A 22887-nucleotide genomic window follows, 5' to 3' on the forward strand; every position below is an offset into this window, starting at 1 on the left:
AAACATTTTTGGAAATGCTGTCATAAACAGCAAGCAAAAGGACATAAAAGTGACCATTTTCACTACTTTGTGTGGTACTAGCCAATTTTTTACACAACAAAGCATTAAGTTAAAAAAAGGTGTAACATTTGATGCAGGTCTGGTCACCTATAAAACATATATGGGGTTATGTAATAAAAGACACTAAGGGGGCCATTTACTAACGGTCAGATTTTTTTTCTGATTTTTTAGTGCTAGAGGTCATTGAAAAAAATTGCATCAAAAGAATTGTTGTGCGTCAAAAAGAATTGTCTTGCTCGTCAAATGTATTGTCGTGCATCAAACGTATTATCTTGCACCAAAAAGAATTATCTCTAGCATCAAAAAGAATTGTTGCACGTAAAACGTTTTGTTTTTCCCCGTTTCGCTTATCTGTTGAAAGATCCACAATTTTTTCTGCGAAATGATACAGGACAGATTCGCTCATCACTAGTTACTGCTCCTGGGCAAACTTAGTGCTTTTTATTACATATGGGGGAAAGGGCAGGTAGCATTTACTAGTCACTTGTAAACATCTTATTGGTTGCTATAGGTTACTGCTCCTAGGCAAACTTAGTGCCTTTTATTACATATGGGGGAAAGGGCAGGTAGCATTTACTAGTCACTTGTAAACATCTTATTGGTTGCTATAGGTTACTGCTCCTAGGCAAACTTAGTGCCTTTTATTACATATGGGGGAAAAAGCAGGTAGCATTTATTGGTCACTTGTAAACATCTTATTGGTTGCTATGGGGTTACATCTAAACAAACACTGTGCCTTTTGTTGTATATGATAATTATTATAACACCTTTACAATGGATTCCTGCAATCTTACCTCTGTTTCAAGGAATCTGCGTAAAGCTCTCTTCTTTTTGATGCTTTTCCTTCTAATGTAAACGGCAAAGGTCAATGCCATGATAACTATTATGAAGAGCCCTCCAATAACACTGGCTGCGATGAGAGGAGTCCTGCCATGTAAAGTCAGATACATTAAAATACAGAAATAAAAGCGGACTCAGGTAACAATGAAAGTGCCAAAGAAAATCATGCAAGGAAAATCTGGGAATGGGCAAGTACCACACAGAGGTAAGATACATCTTTAAAATGCCAGTGATAGGGATTTAACTTGGCCTGGTCAGGATTTTCCCTATGCATGCATGATGGCATAGGAAGAAGCTTGATATACAAGGCCAGATTCAAACTGATGAGAAAAACATATCGTCTAACTTAGAGCCAGATGCAATTCAATGAGAAAAACTTATTTCACGGTCTATCACATGAAAACTCCATAGAAGTCTATAGGAAAAACTTGCCTATTTTCTCATGTGGTAAACCATAAAATTACATTTTCTCATGGATCCGAATCTGGCCCATAATTGGGTAAGACCCTGTATAATTTGATTCACCTATTTAAAGAAACCCTTGTATGAGAGCATATATGGATATATTCACATCTGGCCATCAAAAAAAACCCATACTTAACCAAGATACCTTAGAAAGATAATATATCCAAGATATAATACATCTTAGAAAGAGAATATTTGCAAAGGGGATCTGAACCGACCCTTGCCTTCAAGCCCTTTCAGGTTGGCATTAACTTATGGTGTGTTTTCCTTAGACTGGAGCACTTACAGCAAATGTGATCATTTATATGCATGAGATGCTGTTTTATGTATATATTAACAGTGGAGTTTTGACTATTGCTTTTATTATACCTGTCTTAAACGTGTGTTTAGCAGCACATGGCTAAATAAAGAAAGGAATATTCAGCATCTACCCTAAACTATGTTCCCTTAAAATCCAAATTGTAGAACACATTTTATGTTTATAAAGGTTTTGCACATTTTGCAGGTAAAATCTCTCCTTTTTCCTGCAAAAGTCAACTAGTACTAAGTGGTATGGTGCCTTATTTGTATCAGCCAAGGCTTTATTTACATTTACAATGGCTTTAACTTGCACCATTGTTTTCAATTAAACTTTAGCATTAAGCTAGTTACTATCATGTACTGATGTTTATCTATAAGAATGTCTGCCCTTTTTATAGGGTGTGTCTACTATTTTCAAGTGAGACTTATTTTCAGGGCACTTTATTCCTGTACAATTCATGGCACTGTCTGGCATCATTTTAAAGCCCTGGATCTTTAAAGGAACAGTTCTGTATAACACTGGGTAAAATAGATAGACTGCATGTTTCCAATATAGTTAGTTAGACAAAAATGTAATCTATAAAGGCTGGAGTGAGCAGATGTTTAACATAATAGCTAGAACACTACTTCCTCAAAGCTGTTAGCAGTCAGTAACAAATCATTAACTTTAGGGGGGCATATGGGACATAACTGTTTAGTTGCATTTGAATCTGACCTGTGTGCTCACAAACTAACTGACAGTTATGTCCAATATGCCCCCCCCCCACTAAAGTCACTGACTAACTAAGAGGTTAGAGAGCTGAAAGCAGGAAGTAGTGTTCTGGCTATTACATTAGTCATCTGCTCACTCCACCATTTATAGATTACAGTTTTGCCTAACTAACTATACTAGAAACATTTTTATTTTGCGCAGTCTATCTATTTTACCCAGTTTCATTTTTACCCCGAACTGTTTCTTTTGTATGTTTGAGAGATGTTCTTGGTGTATTTAATGCCTATGTTTAATTACAAACTCAACATAATACACCAAGGAGAACATTAGGTTTTCCTAAGACATCACCATATATTCAAGAACTCAGGCGTAAACAAACCTCTGACATGAAGTCAAAGCTACCAACATTAGCGATTTCAACCCTGATAAAGCAGCACTCTGAGCATCCAATGCTACAAAGTGGCTAATAGAGATACGGTGCTCTGTGCATAGGCAGTCAATTATCTCTTTAATGAAGCAATGGCCTGATTACAACAAAGGCTGCTGATACCTTACCCTTGAGTATTAGTGGAAACGCAAAAGGAGTTCTTGGTTTAGTAGGATTTTGAAGCCCAAGGACCATGCTGTGCTGTCTTATCTCATTATTGGCTGAAGCAGTAACTTGCTAAAATGGTGTGTTAATTTGGCCGAGAAACAATGAAACAAGGTGGACAATCTGTTGTCTGATAACATTAGTGCATTCCTATCATGGGAACTTGCCATCTAAATTACAAGAACATATACACAATTCTGCTCATTTGCCCTCCCTTTTTGCATCTGAATCCAAAAGCAAAGAACCTTTTGATCAGGATCTTTTACAAATATGTTATTGCCTCGAAGATTCCAATTGCAGAAGGTTTTTATGAGCAGCAGCAGTACAGTAACATAATGTTGTATCATTTAAACAACTGTGCTCAACACTAATAGGGAAATGTAATAAAGGACATTAACAGAACAAATATGAGCAATAATGATTTTTTTTCCCTTTTGTTCTGTTGCTGCTCCACAGCCAACGGGCAAAGATTCTGCTTATTGCCATTTGCCCCAGTGTGTAGTGTATGAAATAAACTGTCTTACTGAAACTGTTCTTATTTTGCACCAAACAATGATACAATGTGCAAGCTGTGCAATTAAGGTTCTAATGAACATTATTACATTGCATTTGTTAAAATTCTGTTTTTTAGAAATGTTAATTCTATTTACATCTTTTATAATATACCACTATAAGTGATCTTTGGCCAAAAACATGAGCTATTGGATGGATGCATTTTAGTTCCTAGTTATTGCATTACAATGTAAATGCATTAAGCTAGCTATACATTTGCCTATAATATTACGAGAAGCATATAATCTCATTAATGTGGGTTGGATGAGTCCTACCAATAACTGAATACTATGGATATTAGTTGGTATAATGAGTGGATATGTATGAATATTTCATGTGTCTATGCGCCATGTTGGACAGTGCATTGTGCATCAGATAAGGAAGTGATAATTTGTACTGTTGTCTCAAACAAACAGAACAATAGAAAAGTAGCCATAATGTGTATGTCCACTCATGCAGTACCTTTCTGATCCCCATGTATGCCATTGTATGGTGTATGGTGTGGTTACCTTCTCTAACTTTTAGTATGTTATAGAATGGACTATTCTCAGCAAGTTTTCAACTGGTCTTTATTTTTTATAGTTTTCAAATTACTTGCATTTCTCCCCAGCTATTAAATGGGGGTCACTGACCCCAGCAGCTACAAAACTGTTGCTCTGCCATGATTTTAATCGTATTGTTACTTTCAATTCCTCATTTTTTAATTTATACCCTCCTTTATTCATATTGCTGTTTCTCTTTAAAACCACTACCTGGTTGCTAGGTTAAATTAGAGCCTACCAACCAGCTGCTGAAATTACAAACTAGAGAGCTACTGAACAAAAAGCTAAATAATTTAAAAACTGCAAAAATTAAGGCCAATTGCAAATTGTCCCAGAATAGCATTCTCTGCATCACACTAAAAGTTAATTCAAAGGTGAACAACCCCTTTAATTTAGCTTCATAAGTTTTGCTGAACTCTGAAATGGCTTAAAGGCTTAAATGATGTCTACATTGTTATATTCATGAGTGACAAATATGTCTGTGTCCTTATAGCCCCAAAGGCATGGATTATAAGGGTTAGCCCTATTAAAGGAGAAGGAAAGTCATTTTGGCATTTTACTGCCAATAGATTCGCCACATTAGTGCCACCTAGAACACTATATTTATTCTGCAGAAAGCTTTATCATACCTGAGTAAAGAGCCCTAGAAGCTTTCTCTGTTTGCTTAAGATTGCAGCTGTCATTTTAGCTTGGTGTTCATAGCTTCCTGCTGTATAGCTCTAGCAGTTATAGGTCAGATTACACATTCCTAAGAGAGGGGGGAGTAAGTTCTTAGCATTCTTGTGGGAGGGAGGTGCAAGAGAAGGGAGAGAGGAGAGAACTGCGCAGAAGTTTACAAAAAAGGAGACAAGAAATCCTGTGTTTCTTTTGATAGAGAACTAAGTGCAGCGTTTCTGTGAGTGCTTATGGCTGTATTTACATAGACCTTTCTGATAAAGCTTACTTAGTTTGTACCTTTCCTTCTCCTTTAAGGATGTCTATAATGACTTTTGGTATAACTGTATAATTATGATTTGTTGCAGTAAAGAAATGTGACACAATTTAGGATGCAAATTCACAATAACTGCAGCCCCTGTTCTGATTCCCAGAACTCCACCTATTTGGACCAAATTTTTCTGATCTCTTGGTGTTATTTTCACAGAAATGTTTCAAATATTGAACTGTTTTCAACAAACAACCCCAGAGTCCAAAGGTGAACAGTTCAAAGGCAGAAAAACACAAACATGCTAGAAAGAAAACTACACAAAGCGGTAATTTGGATATTGCTCTGCATCTTAGCAACTATCTCATCAAAGGGAAGTCATTTAGTGTGATGGGGTGATTTGCTGAGCCTGGAAGGTTTAGCCACTGTCGAGATTCCTCTTAATGCAGTAATTTCTGGTAATTGGCACAGTGCAAATTTAAAGCAACAATTTGGTGAAAAGGCACAAAATCCATTTATCTCTCCTGAACAGGTGGCAAATGTGTGCAGAAATTAGTCCCAAATTAGCAAGTATTAACCATGTAGGTACTGCGGGCAGGAAAACATGACTCCCTCTGCCTATATCTGCATTCTGCCTCGGAACTTCTCTGTTTGAGTCAAACTAAATATAAACAGGGGGAAGTCTGCATTTCAAACACTACCCCTAATTTAAAACTGCTTTCTATTTTTGTCCTTTTTTCCAAAAACATTGGTTTAGTATTTATATCTCTTGTGTTGCCCACAGCAGCTCAAATCTCAAATAAGTTCCAATTTGGTCCATTAGTAGTTAATATTTTGCAGTAGAAGCAGCTTCAGCCCCCATTCTGCATGCTCCCTGAGGCATTGCAGCGACTAATGCATTACATTTTTTGTTCTGCATAAGTCTACATAAACATACAGGAGCATGCTCAGTAGGGGCTAAGAAATGTTTAGGGTATACTGTTTAAAAAAAAATCTAAACTACTACTTAATAGAATATTTTTATTCCATAGGTTCAGTTTCAGTTTTTATATGTCAGTTATTTGTTTCAGGGGTAACTTATTTTTGACTATCTGGGTATCCTGGGAGTTATAAGCAAGCAACAGCAGGAGACCAATCAGATTACTTGATGAAATCGGTTTCAGACTAAGTAGAAATCAATAGGGCAGGATGGATGACGAATGCATTGGCATGTATGGGTGGTAATCAGCAAATCAGCACATAATGCTCCCTGGGTCTCACACTGATTTCTTTTTTTGAAAGGCCATAAAATATAATGTCCAATTGCTCTGTAATGTGTGTTCTCAGGTTAAAATGTCTGTCAGGCAAAACGATATGATACCTTCATCTTTATATAATATAAAGTGTAAAAATATTATCTGCATTATACAGTTACAGATGTTTCAATGAGTTACAGTTATTCACCCAGAAGGCCAAGGTGAGAAGTGCAAAGTGCCATGTATTTGTACAAATTGCAAATTCCACTTCAGTAGGGTCCTCATAGGACAGCAAATGCAGGTTCTGTTAGTCACAACTTACATCTGTCATGTAAGGGTCATGCATGTTAGTAGCCCATCATCATCCCCATGCAGCTCCAAACATGTCTACAAGTAGGAGCCCCTGTAACAACATGGCATAACATAGAGACCCTGTACATCCTGCCTGGTATAGGCCTTTCTTGTGCCACAGTGATTAATGTGTGGAACTCTATGGGGCACTTTCAAAAAGACCAAGGTGGCAATTTCACAAGATACAATATTTTGTGTGTGTTATCAATGCTTGTAAAAAGATAACAATATTTCCACGTTTTCCAAAAGGAAATGTATGCTAATTTTTAGCAACTTTTCAATTGGTCTTCACTTTTTATTTTTTATCTTTTTTTTAATTATTTGCCTTCTTTCCAGCTTTCAAATAGAGATCACTGACCTCTTTGTGAAATGTAAATGGCACTGTACTGTGTGGAGCAATTTCTCAAAGCAAGGAGCCATTCTATGTTACGTAGATTAGAATGATATATCACCAAAAAGAGGAAAGTGGAGCATGTGAATACCGCCATACTGCAGTATTTACTTAGCAATGGTGAGTAAAACTTAAAACCTGGCACCGTGGCAGTCTGGTCTCTATCCTGCACAGGTTACAGACGTGTTACCAAGTGCTACAATACCATATGTTTAGGGGTTTTTGTAGATAACAAGTTGTCTAATTCCAGGCAGTGTCATTCTGTGGCTACTAAAGCAAATAAAGTGCTGTCTTGTATAAAAAAGGGCATTGACTCAAGGGATGAGAACATAATTTTGCCCCTTTATAGGTCCCTGGTAAGGCCTCACCTTGAGTATGCAGTGCAGTTTTGGGCTCTAAAGGAAATGTAACTCTAAATTTTTTTAAGTAAAAAAGCTATTCTACCCTGCACCAATAACTGCCCTATCCTGCAAACCACTTAGTATTTTAAATGCTTTAATAGAAAATACCTGCTAAAACTTGTCTTCCTGTCAATTGCACTACAGCGATATGGCGAAGGAAGGAGCAGCATCCACTATGCAACGATCGATTGATCGAGCCTAGCCTATACAGAAAGAAGGCTAGGCTTGATCAATCGATCGTCTCATAGTGATTGCTGCTCCTTCCTTTGCCGAATCGCCTTACTTCAATTGACAGGAAGCCAAGTTTTAGCAGGTATTTTCTATTAAAGCATTTAAAATACTAAGTGGTTTGCAGGATAGGGCAGTTATTGGTGCAGGGTAGAATAGCTTTTTTACTTAAAAAATGTTAGTGTTACTTTTCCTTTAAGAAGGATATTAATGAGCTGGAGAAAATGCAACTAAACTGGTAAAGGGGATGGAAGATTTAAGCTATAAGGTTAGACTGTCGAGGTTGGGGTTGTTTTCTCTGGAAAAGAGGCGCTTGCGAGGGGACGATTACTCTGTACAAGTACATTAGAGGGGATTATAGACAGATAGGGGGGGGTTCTTTTTTCACATAATAACGATCAGCGCACCAGAGGCCCCCCCTTTAGATTAGAGGAACGGAGCTTCCATTTGAAGCAGCATAGGTGGTTTTTCACGGTGAGGGCAGTGAGGTTGGGGAATGCCCTTCCTAGTGATGTGGTAAGGGCAGATTCTGTTAATGCCTTTAAGAGGGGCTGGATGAGTTCTTGAACAAGCAGAATATCCAAGGCTATTGTGATACTAATATCTACAGTTAGTATTACTGGTTGTATTTATAGTTTATGTATGTGAGTGTATAGATTGGTAAGTATAGGTTTGTGAGTGCTGGGTTTACTTGGAAGGGTTGACCTTGATGGACTCTGGTATTTTTTCAATCCTATGTAACTATGTAACTATATATGTGTTACTGATCATCGGCATACTTCCCTGCCGTGAAAATGGCACAGTCTGAAAGCACAGCAATTTACAAGGTGTCATTTCCTGTAAAATCTATATTTTGAAGTGATCTGAACTGTGGCATGAATTAAATAAGAATAACTTTCATTTTTATCATGGTATCCCTCAGTCAAACAGTGTTTCATTTTCAGATGAAGGGCACAGAGATCTCTGTGAGGACATCATTTCTTACAATAACAGTCCTGTGCCAGTCAGACAGGATGAATGGGTCACTGTAGAGAGGAAAACATTCCAATGTACTTACATTAATATTCTCTAGAAATTTTTTTTGGGAGTGGGAGAAGGTTAAAATAAAGGGGAGAAATGAATGAATGAATGCTGTGTTTAGCATGCTTGACAGAACCAAGTATGCTGTGTTGACTTTAACTACTGCACATTTCAATAGTGCTCAGAGGAAGTTGTTCTCTATAACAAAGAGGGACATTTATTAAGCTTATATTAACACTGGATTTCTATGCAGAATCACAGCATTTTCCTAGCAATACTAAATATTAGTGCATTGGCCTCATTTATAATCATAGGAGCCCCCCACGTAGGATTAGATCTTTATGTTCCTGAGCAGACCTGTGCTTTTCTCATAAATAAAGCTTTGCCTGTTTTTGTCAGCCCTCTAATTATTAGGATAAGTTTGGGGGTGCCAGACGGGCATCCTTTTTTGCTTACATATGTAAAGTGCTAAGGAGCTTATTGCTAGAAATAAATACAGGGCTCCCATGCATGTGATTGTGTTGTTTCCTGCATCCTTGGCCACATTTTTAAAACAGATCAAGGTGGTAAGCAAAGCCAAACTCACAGGCACAAGTGCTCAGTGAATGGGTCCAAGGGGGTGCAATTCTGTGACCCTTAAGACTCTTGCACTTGCATTGTGGGATTGTGTATACAGAAGTGGCACCTATCATGCTGCTGGGATGGCATTATTTTAAATGTTCGCTGTCAAAATGACCTCTGTGCATGATTCTTTAGGCGCACATCTGCTTGCCCTTTGTTTGAGGCAGCCCACAGTTTGAACCATGGAATTACCACAAGCCTAAATAGGCAGCAGTTCCAGTGTTCCCCTTTGCCAATGGGCACACTTGAGCATGACTCAGAACAGGAGGGAAGGCAGTCACACCTATGGGGGCATAAAAAAAATCAGAACATGCTACAACTGCATCCAGTAGCAATGATAAAGCAAATGTTCATTTAAAGCCTCATATACAGGTCCTTTTCAAAAAATTAGCATATTGTGATAAAGTTCATTATTTTCTGTAATGTACTGATAAACATTAGACTTTCATATATTTTAGATTCATTACACACAACTGAAGTAGTTCAAGCCTTTTCTTGTTTTAATATTGATGATTGTGGCATACAGCTCATGAAAACCCAAAATTCCTATCTCGAAAAATTAGCATATCATGAAAAGGTTCTCTAAATGAGCTATTAACCTAATCATCTGAATCAACAAATTAACTCTAAAAACCTGCAAAAGATTCCTGAGGCTTTTAAACTCCCAGCCTGGTTCATTACTCAAAACCGCAATCATGGGTAAGACTGCCGACCTGACTGCTGTCCAGAAGGCCATCATTGACACCCTCAAGCAAGAGGGTAAGACACAAAAAGAAATTTCTGAACAAATAGACTGTTCCCAGAGTGCTGTATCAAGGCACCTCAGTGGGAAGTCTGTGGGAAGGAAAAAGTGTGGCAGAAAACGCTGCACAACGAGAAGAGGTGACTGGGCCCTGAGGAAGATTGTGGAGAAGGACCGATTCCTGACCTTGGGGGACCTGCGGAAGCAGGGGACTGAGTCTGGAGTAGAAACATCCAGAGCCACCGTGTACAGGCGCGTGCAGGAAATGGGCTACAGGTGCTGCATTCCCCAGGTCAAGCCACTTTTGAACCAGAAACAGCGGCAGAAGCGCCTGACCTGGGCTACAGAGAAGCAGCACTGGACTGTTGCTCAGTGGTCCAAAGTATGTCATTCGGAAATCAAGGTGCCAGAGTCTGGAGGAAGACTGGGGAGAGGGAAATGCCAAAATGCCTGAAGTCCAGTGTCAAGTACCCACAGTCAGTGATGGTCTGGGGTGCCATGTCAGCTGCTGGTGTTGGTCCACTGTGTTTTATCAAGGGCAGGGTCAATGCAGCTAGCTATCAGGAGATTTTGGAGCACTTCATGCTTCCATCTGCTGAAAAGCTTTATGGAGATGAAGATTTCATTTTTCAGCACGACCTGGCACCTGCTCACAGTGCCAAAACCACTGGTAAATGGTTTACTGACCATGGTATTACTGTGCTCAATTGGCCTGCCAACTCTCCTGACCTGAACCCCATAGAGAATCTGTGGGATATTGTGAAGAGAAAGTTGAGAGACACAAGACCCAACACTCTGGATGAGCTTAAGGCCGCTATTGAAGCATCCTGGGCCTCCATAACACCTGAGCAGTGCCACAGGCTGATTGCCTCCATGCCACGCCACATTGAAGCAGTCATTTCTGCAAAAGGATTCCCGACCAAGTATTGAGTGCATAACTGAACATAATTATTTGAAGGTTGACTTTTTTTGTATTAAAAACACTTTTCTTTTATTGGGCGGATGAAATATGCTAATTTTTTGAGATAGGAATTTTGGGTTTTCATGAGCTGTATGCCACAATCATCAATATTAAAACAAGAAAAGGCTTGAACTACTTCAGTTGTGTGTAATGAATCTAAAATATATGAAAGTCTAATGTTTATCAGTACATTACAGAAAATAATGAACTTTATCACAATATGCTAATTTTTTGAAAAGGACCTGTATGTAGTAAACATTGAGTAAAATCAATGTAGTAAGTAAATCTCCATAGGGCTTGTTGCAGTTTGCAAAAATGGACACAGTCATTGCATACAATGAAACTATTCACTACATGTACTTTTGCCAAAACAGTTGCACACATTTGTGCATTCGTGGCAGGTGTCCTGATGAATTGCACATAAATGCATCTACTGATGCTGGAGAACCATGGAATTTCCTCCATCCTAAAGGCTGCATTAATAGGTGCAGCAGATTTGCACATAAAAAAACACGCACATTTATCATTTTGACACCATGCGCCTGAACTAATGCAATCCTGCATTTTGTCTGAATGCATGAGTGCTTGTTCTGTTCCATATAGCAAAGAGAGCCAGAGGATGTACAAAATCCACTCTAATTTTGGCATGAGTGGTCTGTATAAATAGGTTCACCATATGGAATGTGCAGTGACACCATATATGCAGCATTCATTTAGCTGAGGTGCCCTGATATCATACAGTACTATATATATTGTAATGTGGGGTTCTAGTGTAAGATAATGCTACCTATGTGTAATTAAAGTGTATTTAATGTCCTACTAAAAAAGCAGATCGAAGACATGTATTGTGGATTCTTTAACTATAAAATAATCTTTATTTAGAAATCAGAGTAATTGTTTGAAGTGCATTTAATGTTCTTTCATGGAGCGGAGCAACTGTCAGGGATATGCAAATTAAATAGAAAGAAAGAATGTCAGCTTCAGAGACGGGTTAGGGCTGTATTCTTGTCTGGTGCTGCCCTAGGCGCCAGAGCAGATCAGAACCCTATGGCGACTGGCGCATGTGCAGCACAGCTTGCTTAGAGTGCATGCACTGATCTCCAGAGAAATCGGAACCCGCTTCATCTCAGCTCCACTGGCAGTGCCAAGAGGTGCAGACGCCAAAGAGAAGTGTCATTTGGTGCACTACTGTCCAGGGTCAAAATACATGACACTTATCTGTCTTCTCCTTTTCAATGTGTCTGGGAATGGTTATTATGCCTTCAGGCCGCACTGCATATATTCAGTAAGAAACATTTGTAGATTTACCTGGCACTAAGACAGCACTACTACACCCTGGGTTTCCTCCTTATCCCCCACAACTCTCAGGCACTAGAACGGTGCATTGTACTTTTACAAGCTGGCATCAAAAAGAAGGTGACTATGGCATACAATATTATAACCTATACAGCAGCCAATGCTATTTTCAGGCAATAATCACACCTGTGTACCAGCCAGAGCCCTTCCTTTTGACTATAATCAGAAGCAATAAGCCATTTTGCTCATTTTACCCACAAAAGCATTCCATGGAAAAGTCAAAGTAATCCAAACACTGAGTTATCACCTCATGTGCCATTAACTTTACATAGGAAAAAGCACTAAGCTGTCATTAGGCGTGAATACAAAAAGGGCTAGAGCCAACCATTCTCAGCAGGAGAATGCCTTTTTCACGTGTGCATAATGACCTAACTCAGAACAGGGAGACTAATGAAGCCTTTACTTTCTATTTTCTATTTCTTTTTTTTTTTTTTCATTTCTATGAAAATCTCAAATTCATTCATTCTCTCTGTTATTTAATTGTGAAAGCTGAACTGTGGCCATTATTTAATATTTCACATTCCATGCTCCTATTGGTAGGGTATCTTTCCTGTTTCAATATTTATTATTCTGGTAAGGAGTTAATGTATCCATTCTGTGTGGTTTGAATGTAAGTGAAGTGGGGTGTTACCTAGCATGTTGAGGTAGGGTGAGAGGGTCGTTCCACAAGCAGTCATGGGAGGTAGGGTTGTTACACCTGCAGGCAATCACAGAACACAGTAGGGGGGTCACTGACATGCACAGACATGCAGCATCATGCTCTCTAGCGCCACATAGGGGACAGGAGCAAACATTCCTTAGCTGCTAGCAAGTACCTATCTATGATTCCAATGCAGTCCTTCAAACGTGGTCCTCTACACCTAAAAAAAAATTTGGGAACAGGCAGAGTGAAACAAAAGTAAAAAGTAAAGGAGAAAAGAAGGGAGATAATCTTGATTATAATAGATGTACTTTTAAAGAAGGAGGACATTTAATAAAGTAGTGATAACATGAAGGGCCAATAAGAATGGGCAGTAGGAAAATGAATGTGATAGTAGATAGGTCAATGCTTTTACAGTTCTTATTGGCTGAAAGATGCAGGCCTAAGGAAAAAGAGTACAAAAAAGAAACATATTAACGCTTAAACAGAAAGCACACACAGCATGGATAAAAACATTATATATAAACCCCAGTGCAGATGCACCACTGGCTGAATGTGTTGATGAACTAGAGATTACCTCAGCCACTGGGGTTTAATAACAGCACCAGTGACAAAGGTTATACACCACAAATTAGACAAAAAGATGAAAAAACAAGATCAAAATCTATTACTGAACAGATTTTATCAGTATGTATTTCTGACACTTTCCCCCTAGCAATGCTATTACTTTTCCAAGGGGTTAACTAGACCAAGCCATGGTTGAGGTGCAGTTGAAATAATTAGAGTGTTTGGTTTCCAGACTGAAACAAAAAATAGTCACCAAAGTGCTTCCCGCCCCTCCACAGCTGGTATCAGCCTTACAGGGACAGCCTTCACCTGCACCCGCCAGGAGTCTTGTCACTGCCAAGGTCTTGTTTTTCTGCCCCTCTCTGTTTCTCCGGTTTGCAAAACACAGAGCCCATGATTATTACACAGAATAAGAAAAAGCACATCAGAGCGTATCTCCATTAGAATGGCAGTTTAATGGCCAATGCACAATCATTTTCTCTTTCTTTTCTATTCAAAACCCCAAGAGTTTGAAATCAGAATTGGCAACAGCAGTGCAGACTGATGCAGACCTGTCTTTTTCAAATGAAATAAAGTAAGGGCATTCAAATGGATAGGAATTTCTGAAAGCCAAACAACTTGTATTCAACGGCAAAGCAAGGCTTAAGATTTCACACGCTGGACGTAGAAAACACCTGGACTTTTCTTTTCACTTCCCACCAGAAGCAGTTCAGCCAGGTGCTCATTAAGCTCGTGTTGCTTAGAATTTTGTTTGCACTTTTTAAGCTGCTCCGAATAATGTTCACATGATTAAAGAGATGGAAGGTTATAAAATGAGCTTCTTCTGGTCCTTTTGACATCCAAAAGATAAGATACAGTAGTTCGTATAAGAGGTTGGTTTGCTGGTGGTTGCAGGCTTATATTAATTGTTACTTGTGTTTGGAAGCAAGTTTCCTTCTGAGAAAAAAATTCCATCTGAAACAGTGAGTTTAATCAGTGCTTTTCTCTTGTCATTCATGTCAACAGAAATAAAAGAATCCCTTGCAACAACACATTTCTTTTAAATTGGAAAGGAAGAACTTAATGGAGAACTAAAGCTTAGAAAATAATTAGGCTAGAAATGCTGCACATTATAATTTGGGCTTCTGTAACTGCCCAAGGCAACCACAGCCCTTTAGCTGGGAAGATCTGTGACTCCAAAGATGCCCCAGTAGCTCCCCATCTTCTTTTCTACTGATTTACTACACATGCTCTTAGCAGCTGTCAGTTGCAAGATCTTACAAATATTTAGTACCCTTATATATGTAAAAGTATACTTAGCAATTAATTCAGATTCACATTGCATGGCAGCTCAGAAACCAATGCATTCTTCTTCTAGTATTTAATAATCAGCCCAGTAGCATCAGCCTCTGTGACAGACAAACCTCATTTTCTGCTTGATGATTAGTGACAACCCCTAAAGCTGGCCATACATGCACCAATAGTATTGTACGAAACCTTGTTTCATACTATATTGTGTGCATGTATGGTGGATTCATGAGATGACCAATGGTCGCAGGAAAGATTTAATTGAAAGATGTATGGTCACCGTATGCTTAGCTTCTCAGTAGCTGCCATGAACACATTGAGCATGTGCAGTGTTACTGGCACTAGGGTCTCCACCCGACTGGTATTTGACTAGCCAGCAATGTACTTACTGGTAAATTTTAAAGGGTGGCAACCCTACCTATATACACATCCCATTCCTGACCCTGTCTGCTGCTAGTCACCCCTTAGAAGTAGAGGCCTGCCCCTGCTCATCAAGCCCATTTCCCTGCCTCATCCACCCTCCACATTACATCATCTTCCCTCCCCCAAATGACCTCATTCTCTGCCCCTGACACGAACGCCACTATTAAAAAAAGGTGGCAACCTTATATATATATATAATACACAAGAGCCATGAATACCCTGTAAATGATATAATTAGAAATGGAGCTTAGTGATGCCATTAGTTATAATCAGTGCATAGTGACGTAATTTCACGTCACATGACTCACTGAAACTTGTGTATTATAATAAATAATGTACCCCCTCTTGTAAAATATGAGAATATTAGTACCATGACCTGGAACTCAGCCTCATGCAACTCCTTGGTGACTTATAATATCTCTATATTTTACAACAATAATACAACATTTCTAGCCATATTCTTTTTTAACCTTTAGTTTTTCTTTATTTGTAAATCTTTCTGAATACATTCCATCTCTTCTCCTTGGTACTGTGCTTGTTATCAGCTCTCCTGCTTCTACTTAGCAAGCAGAAACTACAAAAAATATATTTTAGATAGGGAAAATAAGTTGGGCTTTGGCTTCCGAAGCTAAATTGACCCTTTAGATTTTGGGTCTTCTTTAAAATGATTTTATACATGTGTTGCGGATACATTTCTTAACAAAAGCTTATAAATGATTTATATGTTTTGGTATAAATTGCATGAGCCCTAACTACATGACATGGCATGATAAATTTACTTAGTAAAATGGGATGCTTAAAATACAAATTGTAAAACTGTAGGCCAGAACAACCCCCCCTTACTTTCTTTACTATCTTTAGTGGGAGTGGGGAGTACCAGTCATATATTATTTACAGCACCGTGTGCCAAGCTTGTTATGTAGAGTCATTTTTATTTTCTTTTAATAGAATATTTTATTTCCATTTGAAAGGTCATCTTGTTAGGTACTGTAAATATTTTATGTGCCGTTCTCAAATATTGCCCACTGAGCTTTGCAGCAATATATGATAAATGCAGATTTATTTAAATCAGGAACTTGGCACAACTTATTGAAATTTCCATTTAATGGGTGGGATAATGGTGAAAGCCTCACATATTTGGAAAGGTTTTTGTATCATGAATGAGCAAAAGTCAAATCCTGAGTCAAATCCTGGGAAACAGCTGTGCACTGAGGCTACTGAATAAAAATTTATTTTAACCAAGAACTATTCCCTTTAATGTCTTCCGTCTTCCTGAACGGCACCAAATTGCTGTTAAACTGAGCCTGTTTAATTCTGCTTCTTCCCAGAATAATTTCTCTGCAGTACATATTATGACAAGCAATGGAAAAGCATCCTGGTTGAGTTAATGACCCCTACAGATGTGTTTGTCATTCAGAGCTAGCTGAGCTTTAATTGACAAGCAGGTGAGAGCAGCATGTTTGCATAAACTCAGCTCTCAGACGCCTTCTGCATCCCCTGGACATGGGTATCTCTATGTCCTTTATTGTGTCCTCTTCCTGACAGGACGGAAAGATTCCATTCTCTGGGCTGTACTGATTGGTAGCATTGGTAATGAAGGAACCATTTTCATACAGACTGTTCCTGTAAGGTGAGCACACCACCTGCTATAAATACAATCAAGGCTGCAGGCCAAAGACAAAACCAAAATACCGGCATAGAACGCCTCTATAATTTTCTATTATTTTGCAATAAAAAGACAATTACATTGGCGTGTGTCTTTAAATCTTCCTCAGTTTCTTCTTTTGCTTGGTTTTGTATGTTTAATGCAGAAATGATCATATGTTTATCATTAGTGTTGCTTCACATATTAAGGTATTTTGCAGACATCTTATAGCTGATTAAAACAAAGGACATCTAAATGGGTCTCTTCATTTCTCGCTGATCATACATGTCCAGCATTTTTAACAAATAAGCTGCTGTTGCCTGCTATTGCAGCAACATAATGTAACAATTATGTGAAAACACAGATTGCATGTGTTTTTTCATTATCCAAAACACTAACTGCAGGTATAAGAAGAGGGTTTAAGAAGAAGTTAATATATAACCACTATGGCCACAGGCACTATAAGAACAGGCACTGTATTTAGGTCTAGTGCTGCCCTATTCACTGGACCTCCACCAGCTCATCCAATTGTCGGTTGCGTACCCCCACTAGCCATCATCTCCACCACTGAATTTAGCAATGAGTATTAAGCAGCGCAAGGCGGAATTTTTTTAAAGCCTTTTTATATATACATTATATAAGTACCCACGGTCTGCTACCCTACAGCTGCAATCTGGACATGGGGCCTTGAAGCCTACATAGAAATAGGGTCTGTTCAAAACCCTTCAGTGACGGCACCTACCATATGTTGAATGGGAAAACTATACACTAATGAGCCCCTGTAAAAACAAAACTGATCTGTAATTGTCATGGGAAAACATTTTTTCCAAAATGCATCAGTTAATAGAGCAAGATAGCAGCTCCCAGTAGATATCAGAATAGCACTCAATAGTAAGAAATCCAAGTCCGGTTTGGGACTCCTCCAGTTACATGGGTGTAGGGAAAACAGGTTATCTGAAAGCAGTTCTAATTTTTAGCGCTGGCTCCTTCTATAAGCTCAGAATTAGGCACAATGCACTGAGATGGCTGCTTACACACCAATATTCCAACTAAAAAAATATATTTGTTGATTCAAGAATAGAATTTAAAATGGTAGAGTGAATTATTTGCAATATAAACAGTGTAACTTGATGAAATCCCTTTGAGGATTGATCAGCAACTACCTTGTCTTTGCTTTAAAACCCAGAGAGCATGATCCCACATAGCAAAAACTTCCTCCTGGATTCCTTCTGCTTTGCATACAAATGACAAGGTTCTCCTCACAATTAATGCTTTTCATGTGGTTACATTTTCACATATAACAGATGACTTGTGTTTGGAGATGTAATTTACTATTATTTACACTACTGCCTAGGTATTTTGCCCACATGAAGCTATGGTTATTCTTTACGGTGGCCCTGCCAGAGCTTATTGCAGCTATTGCAAATGCTATCTATTGCTTGCTGCATTCTTCTTTCTTGTATTGCACCCAAAGCTCCTTCCTTGTCTGTAAAAGCGTGCTCGCCGAACCCCAAAGTGATGCACTTATGGGAAAGAAAAGAAGAAGACTGCCACACTTCCATCAGAGTCGTTTCTCCCTCGTGGCACTGTTGTAATTAGATTTGTGAAAATGGTAAAAGGTCTCATTGTGAATGGCAACAGCTGTTGACATCAATGTGCTATACTGAATAATTTACTGCATTCATTTTACTTGCTAAAGAACTGTGAGATGGAATTGTCTGGCTCCAGCGACACCTTGGCATTTCTCCTTGCTATATTTGCATTGTTCTTCGATTCCGTCTCCATAAAAAAAAATACATTTCAAAAATAAAATATATGGATGCAACTCCTTTCTGCTTATGTTATAGATTTGTCCAAAGTGTCATCAGACTGAACACCCACAACAAAAGTCGTGCAAGTGTCAGGTTGTCGCACCTATATGGGATGATTATACCTCATGGGGTCATTTTACATAGAAAAACACAAATGTATATTCCTCTGAGAATGTTCTCTATTGACAGAGAAACTTCTAACAGGCCCCCAACTCCAATTTCTCATGCTAGAGTTCGCCAACCTGTTTGGTGCCCAAGGGGTGAAATGAATTGTGTGTACAGCAGAAAACACTGGAGTTTGTTGATAATTTGCAGTCACTCACTATGAAGTCAGTACAAAGCAATTTAGTTTAATCACCATTATACTTGTGCTTCTAGCAATTCTAGCTCATTTCACCTCCTTCCCTCAGAGTTTTTGCTAATAAAGGATTCAGCTCCGCGTGGCTGTGTTCTGATAAGTAGGCCACATATATCATAACTGCAAATAAACAGAGAGCAACAGCTTTGGCACCTGGATTACTCTCCATTTCTTCCTGTCAGCACTAAGGGGAAGAATGGGATATCTCTAGATTTCCCTGCACAATCTAAGACTCCATCCCAGAAAGAGCTGACATCATGGAAATGAAGCAGGGATGGACCTGGGAGACATTTATTTCCCTCTCCTCCCTCCCCTCATAACAGTGCTCTAAGAACTCAGCGAAACAATGTTTTTATTAGTGCTCATGTAATTGCTGCCCATTACCTTTCGGCATTTTGCTGTGGGTGCAGATTCCAATTTAAATTGTGCAGCCCCTGCGGGACCTGATTTCACATTCTTAGACTTGGCCCAGGGGCACTGAATGAGAGCGGAGGGATCTCTGTTTCTCTTCAATGACTGACTGGTTTGCAAATATTGCATATAAAGCACCTCCGCCTTTGCTAAAAGAAACTATTTGTGTTATATTGCATAGCAGACAAGCAGAAAAGAAGCTTTCATGTAGACCATACATTTGGTCACTATTGTTATAAGCTAGAAATGAATTACATAGATTCTTTCTTTGCAAAAGTTATGATATATATCGAAAGCAACCTCTTAAGTAACCCGAGCACAAACGCTGGCTTTGGTGCTGAAGAGGTTAAAGAAAAGCATGTATTTATAATAACAATATACAAACATATAAATATTTAGACTGCTTGTAGTAGCTTGCTGCGAATCCTAATAACCCAGACACTTCACAAAGTCCCCACCACACAAGAAAAAAAACCTTACCCATCTGTACAGTTAGGGTGGCAAGGATGGCATTCTTTGTCCTCATCTGCGTATTTAAAGATGAAGCTGTTTGCCCCTTGAAGACCTTCTGGACATTTTTCCACGCAGTTGGGCCCATCCTTAAAGTTTGAGCATTTTGTGCAGTGATCTGGGCCCTGAAAATAAATAGGTTGTTAGGGAAAATTTGGGTAGAGGGTAAAAATATAACCAACATTATCTTCTTTCGTTTTACCAGATGGAGATTTGTTAGCACAGAATAAAAGTGATATAACAGAACCCATGGGTATTTTTAGGGTTGGACCAGCCAATCAGAGTACCAGAGAATCTCCCAATGGGCCACAGCCCTGGTGGGCTTCCCATGAGCCCTTTTTTTTCTCCCATAGGCCTATATGATATGCATTACATTGATCACTATCTACACTGAATCGTTTTTAAGAAGAACTAAAGCTTAAGTAAAGAAGTAGAGCAGAAATGTTCCATATTATGTTTTGGGTTTCTGTATCAGCCCCAGTCAACCACAGCCCTTTAGCAGGGAAGATATGTGCCTCCAAAGATGCCCCAGTAGCTCCCCATATTCTCTTCTACTGATTCACTGTACCTGCTCTGTGCTGCTTTCAGTTGCTGAGCTTAGGAACTGCCTCACAATATACTTTATATATAGAATATAAATGTCACACACAATATAAGGCTGATGAATAAAAAATTTGGATTAGTACATGGCATTTCTGAAACCTGTATAATTAGCATCAGAATTTATTAATGAGGCCTGCAGCATCAGTTTATATGGTAGTAAAACCTCATTTTCTGATTGATAATTTGTGACCACAACTAAGCTTCTCAACAGTATGTGCAGTGCCACTGAAACTTTAACAAAATCCAAGATAACTCTGAAGACCTGAGTCATTACTACTATAGAGATGCTGAACCTTTAGGCTGTTGCAACAAGTTCAGTATATTACAACAAAACCCCTTAGTAAGTCTGTTTTTATTCTGGTGAAGAAGAAGGTCCATAAGCTCCGTGCGAAGTAAGCTGTGACTAAAGCAATCACTCTAACACGTGCCGTTCCGTTAGGCCTAATTTTCTTTGATATCTCACTTAAAAAGAGAACTATATGGAAAAGAAATGGATCCAGCTTTCAGCCAATTATTGTACAGCTCTGTGTCTCATTACCAACAATCAGAGCCAGCAGTTAAAAATGTCTTGCCATGGATCTGAATCATTGGCCATTTGCAGTAACAAGAAAAAAAAAAAAAGATACTGTATGTCCATAAAGTAATGGCTACAGCAATGTGAGTGCTTTTTGACACTGTACTAAAGACCACTGTGCTAGTCCTTACCGGCCCATAGCAGGTGACTATGCTGTCTTCCATCTTCTCGCATTGAGAGTCACACATTACACAGACAGAGCCATTGACAAATTCACGGGATTCTCTGTAGAAAAATGTTTGAAATGGTGGAGAGATCAGGATATAAATAGTACTAAATATATATGTAAATAAATATCTCTTACTCTTAGCTATTTGTTTATTGTCCGATTAATAATTGCACAGTGCACGTACCTGACCTTGTTAGAGCAACCCTGAAGGTAAGTACTGCTAGAATGTGGTCTGAAATTTACCATTCTTCATAGCCAGCAGCCCTTTACCCTAAAACTAATATTATTAATTCCGCTTAATTCAACTTGGTCTGCCCTTTCTGCTACTTTATGAAAACTTCCTTTATGTTTGCAGATGTGACAAAATACTGTTATGCTTTTAGTTCTATTTCTCCTCCACTAATTAAATGCGCTTTATAAATGAATGCCACAATTGTGTTTGAGCTCATTTCATCAGGAACAGTGAAGTTCAGAAGAGATGGAACTGAAAACCAATAAAACAAAAGCAGAGCAAGTGGGAAAAGGCAAATCAGTTGAGGGAACGTGTGAAAAGAGATAAGGTGTGGAGGAGAGTTCAGCGGGAATGAAAAATGGAAGGGAGCGGAGGAAATGTCCCTGCTTTGCCAGGAAACATCCGCTAATTAAAATGGATGATCTCGGGGGGGAAGAGGATTTCATTACAATGAAAGACTGTTTATTATCGTGCTGTAGGAGGGACACATGGAAATTGATGGTGCATTCTTAAGGATCATTATATTTACTGATACACAAGTGACGGAGGGGGCTAGAGCTTTGTTTGGAAATTCATCAGATTAACCAGTGCAACACATAAAGGCACTAAAGCATGTGAAATGCAAACACAGGGCTGAAGTTGTAACATTGTTATCATTAGATGGGGTTTGGGAAGGAGAGACGTTTAAATATTATTATATAGTTTAACCTATTCCCTAAGTAATTCTAATTTTCCAACACTTAATATCCAACATAATTATTTTTAATAAACAGCACTTTTTATTTTCTTTACTTATATTATATTGCTTTGATTTGCTTCCCTTGAATAAGAGCCAAACAGTGGTCAAATACAATTGTGCACCTTCCTAACACAAAATAAACAGGAGGGATATCCCACAAAATCTGACAGCTCCCTCCTACAGTGCATCTAGATCATCTCTCAAAGATCCAGCAGGTACATGGCGTCTAGCAGCTTTTCTATCTACATGTAAGAAGGTGAAACATGTTCATGCTACTAATAAAGTGTAAAGTGTATAACAGAGAATAAAAGGAACAGGAAACTGAGAGGCGACGGCCTTTTTGGCAGTAGGAACAGCAGTTTTTCTCATAGAGACAGGTAAGCCTGAAGTGGACGTGGGGATACCAGCAAAGGCATTTGTGGTCATCAGAGTATTTTGTGTTAAATAAAAGATAAAATTGGTCAATTGGAGGAGTCTTCCACATATTATTAAGGAGCTCCACTCCAACAGCTAGTCAAATTAAATTCTTAAGCCTTTAGCTAATTGGTTTCAAAACTGAATCCAAGCAGCTTCAGCTGTTGGTAAACTATACCTCCCAGTACCATAAACTGGGCAATATGCTACACT

General features: G+C 38.7%; 1 protein-coding gene across 1 annotated transcript in view; it reads right to left on the reverse strand.

The window, feature by feature from the left end:
* erbb4 (erb-b2 receptor tyrosine kinase 4) overlaps positions 1–22887 on the reverse strand; it is a 501591-nt gene that overhangs the window by 86260 nt on the left and 392444 nt on the right. The window contains exons 14-17 of the mRNA XM_031892892.1: positions 21252–21345; positions 19914–20068; positions 13107–13151; positions 855–987 (exon numbers count right to left, since the gene is read on the reverse strand). Of these exons, the coding sequence (XP_031748752.1) occupies positions 855–987; positions 13107–13151; positions 19914–20068; positions 21252–21345 (427 nt within the window). The remainder of the gene's footprint in view (positions 1–854; positions 988–13106; positions 13152–19913; positions 20069–21251; positions 21346–22887) is intronic.

This window comes from Xenopus tropicalis, chromosome 9, assembly GCF_000004195.4.
Source record: "Xenopus tropicalis strain Nigerian chromosome 9, UCB_Xtro_10.0, whole genome shotgun sequence".
Classification (NCBI taxonomy): Eukaryota; Metazoa; Chordata; class Amphibia; order Anura; family Pipidae; genus Xenopus; species Xenopus tropicalis.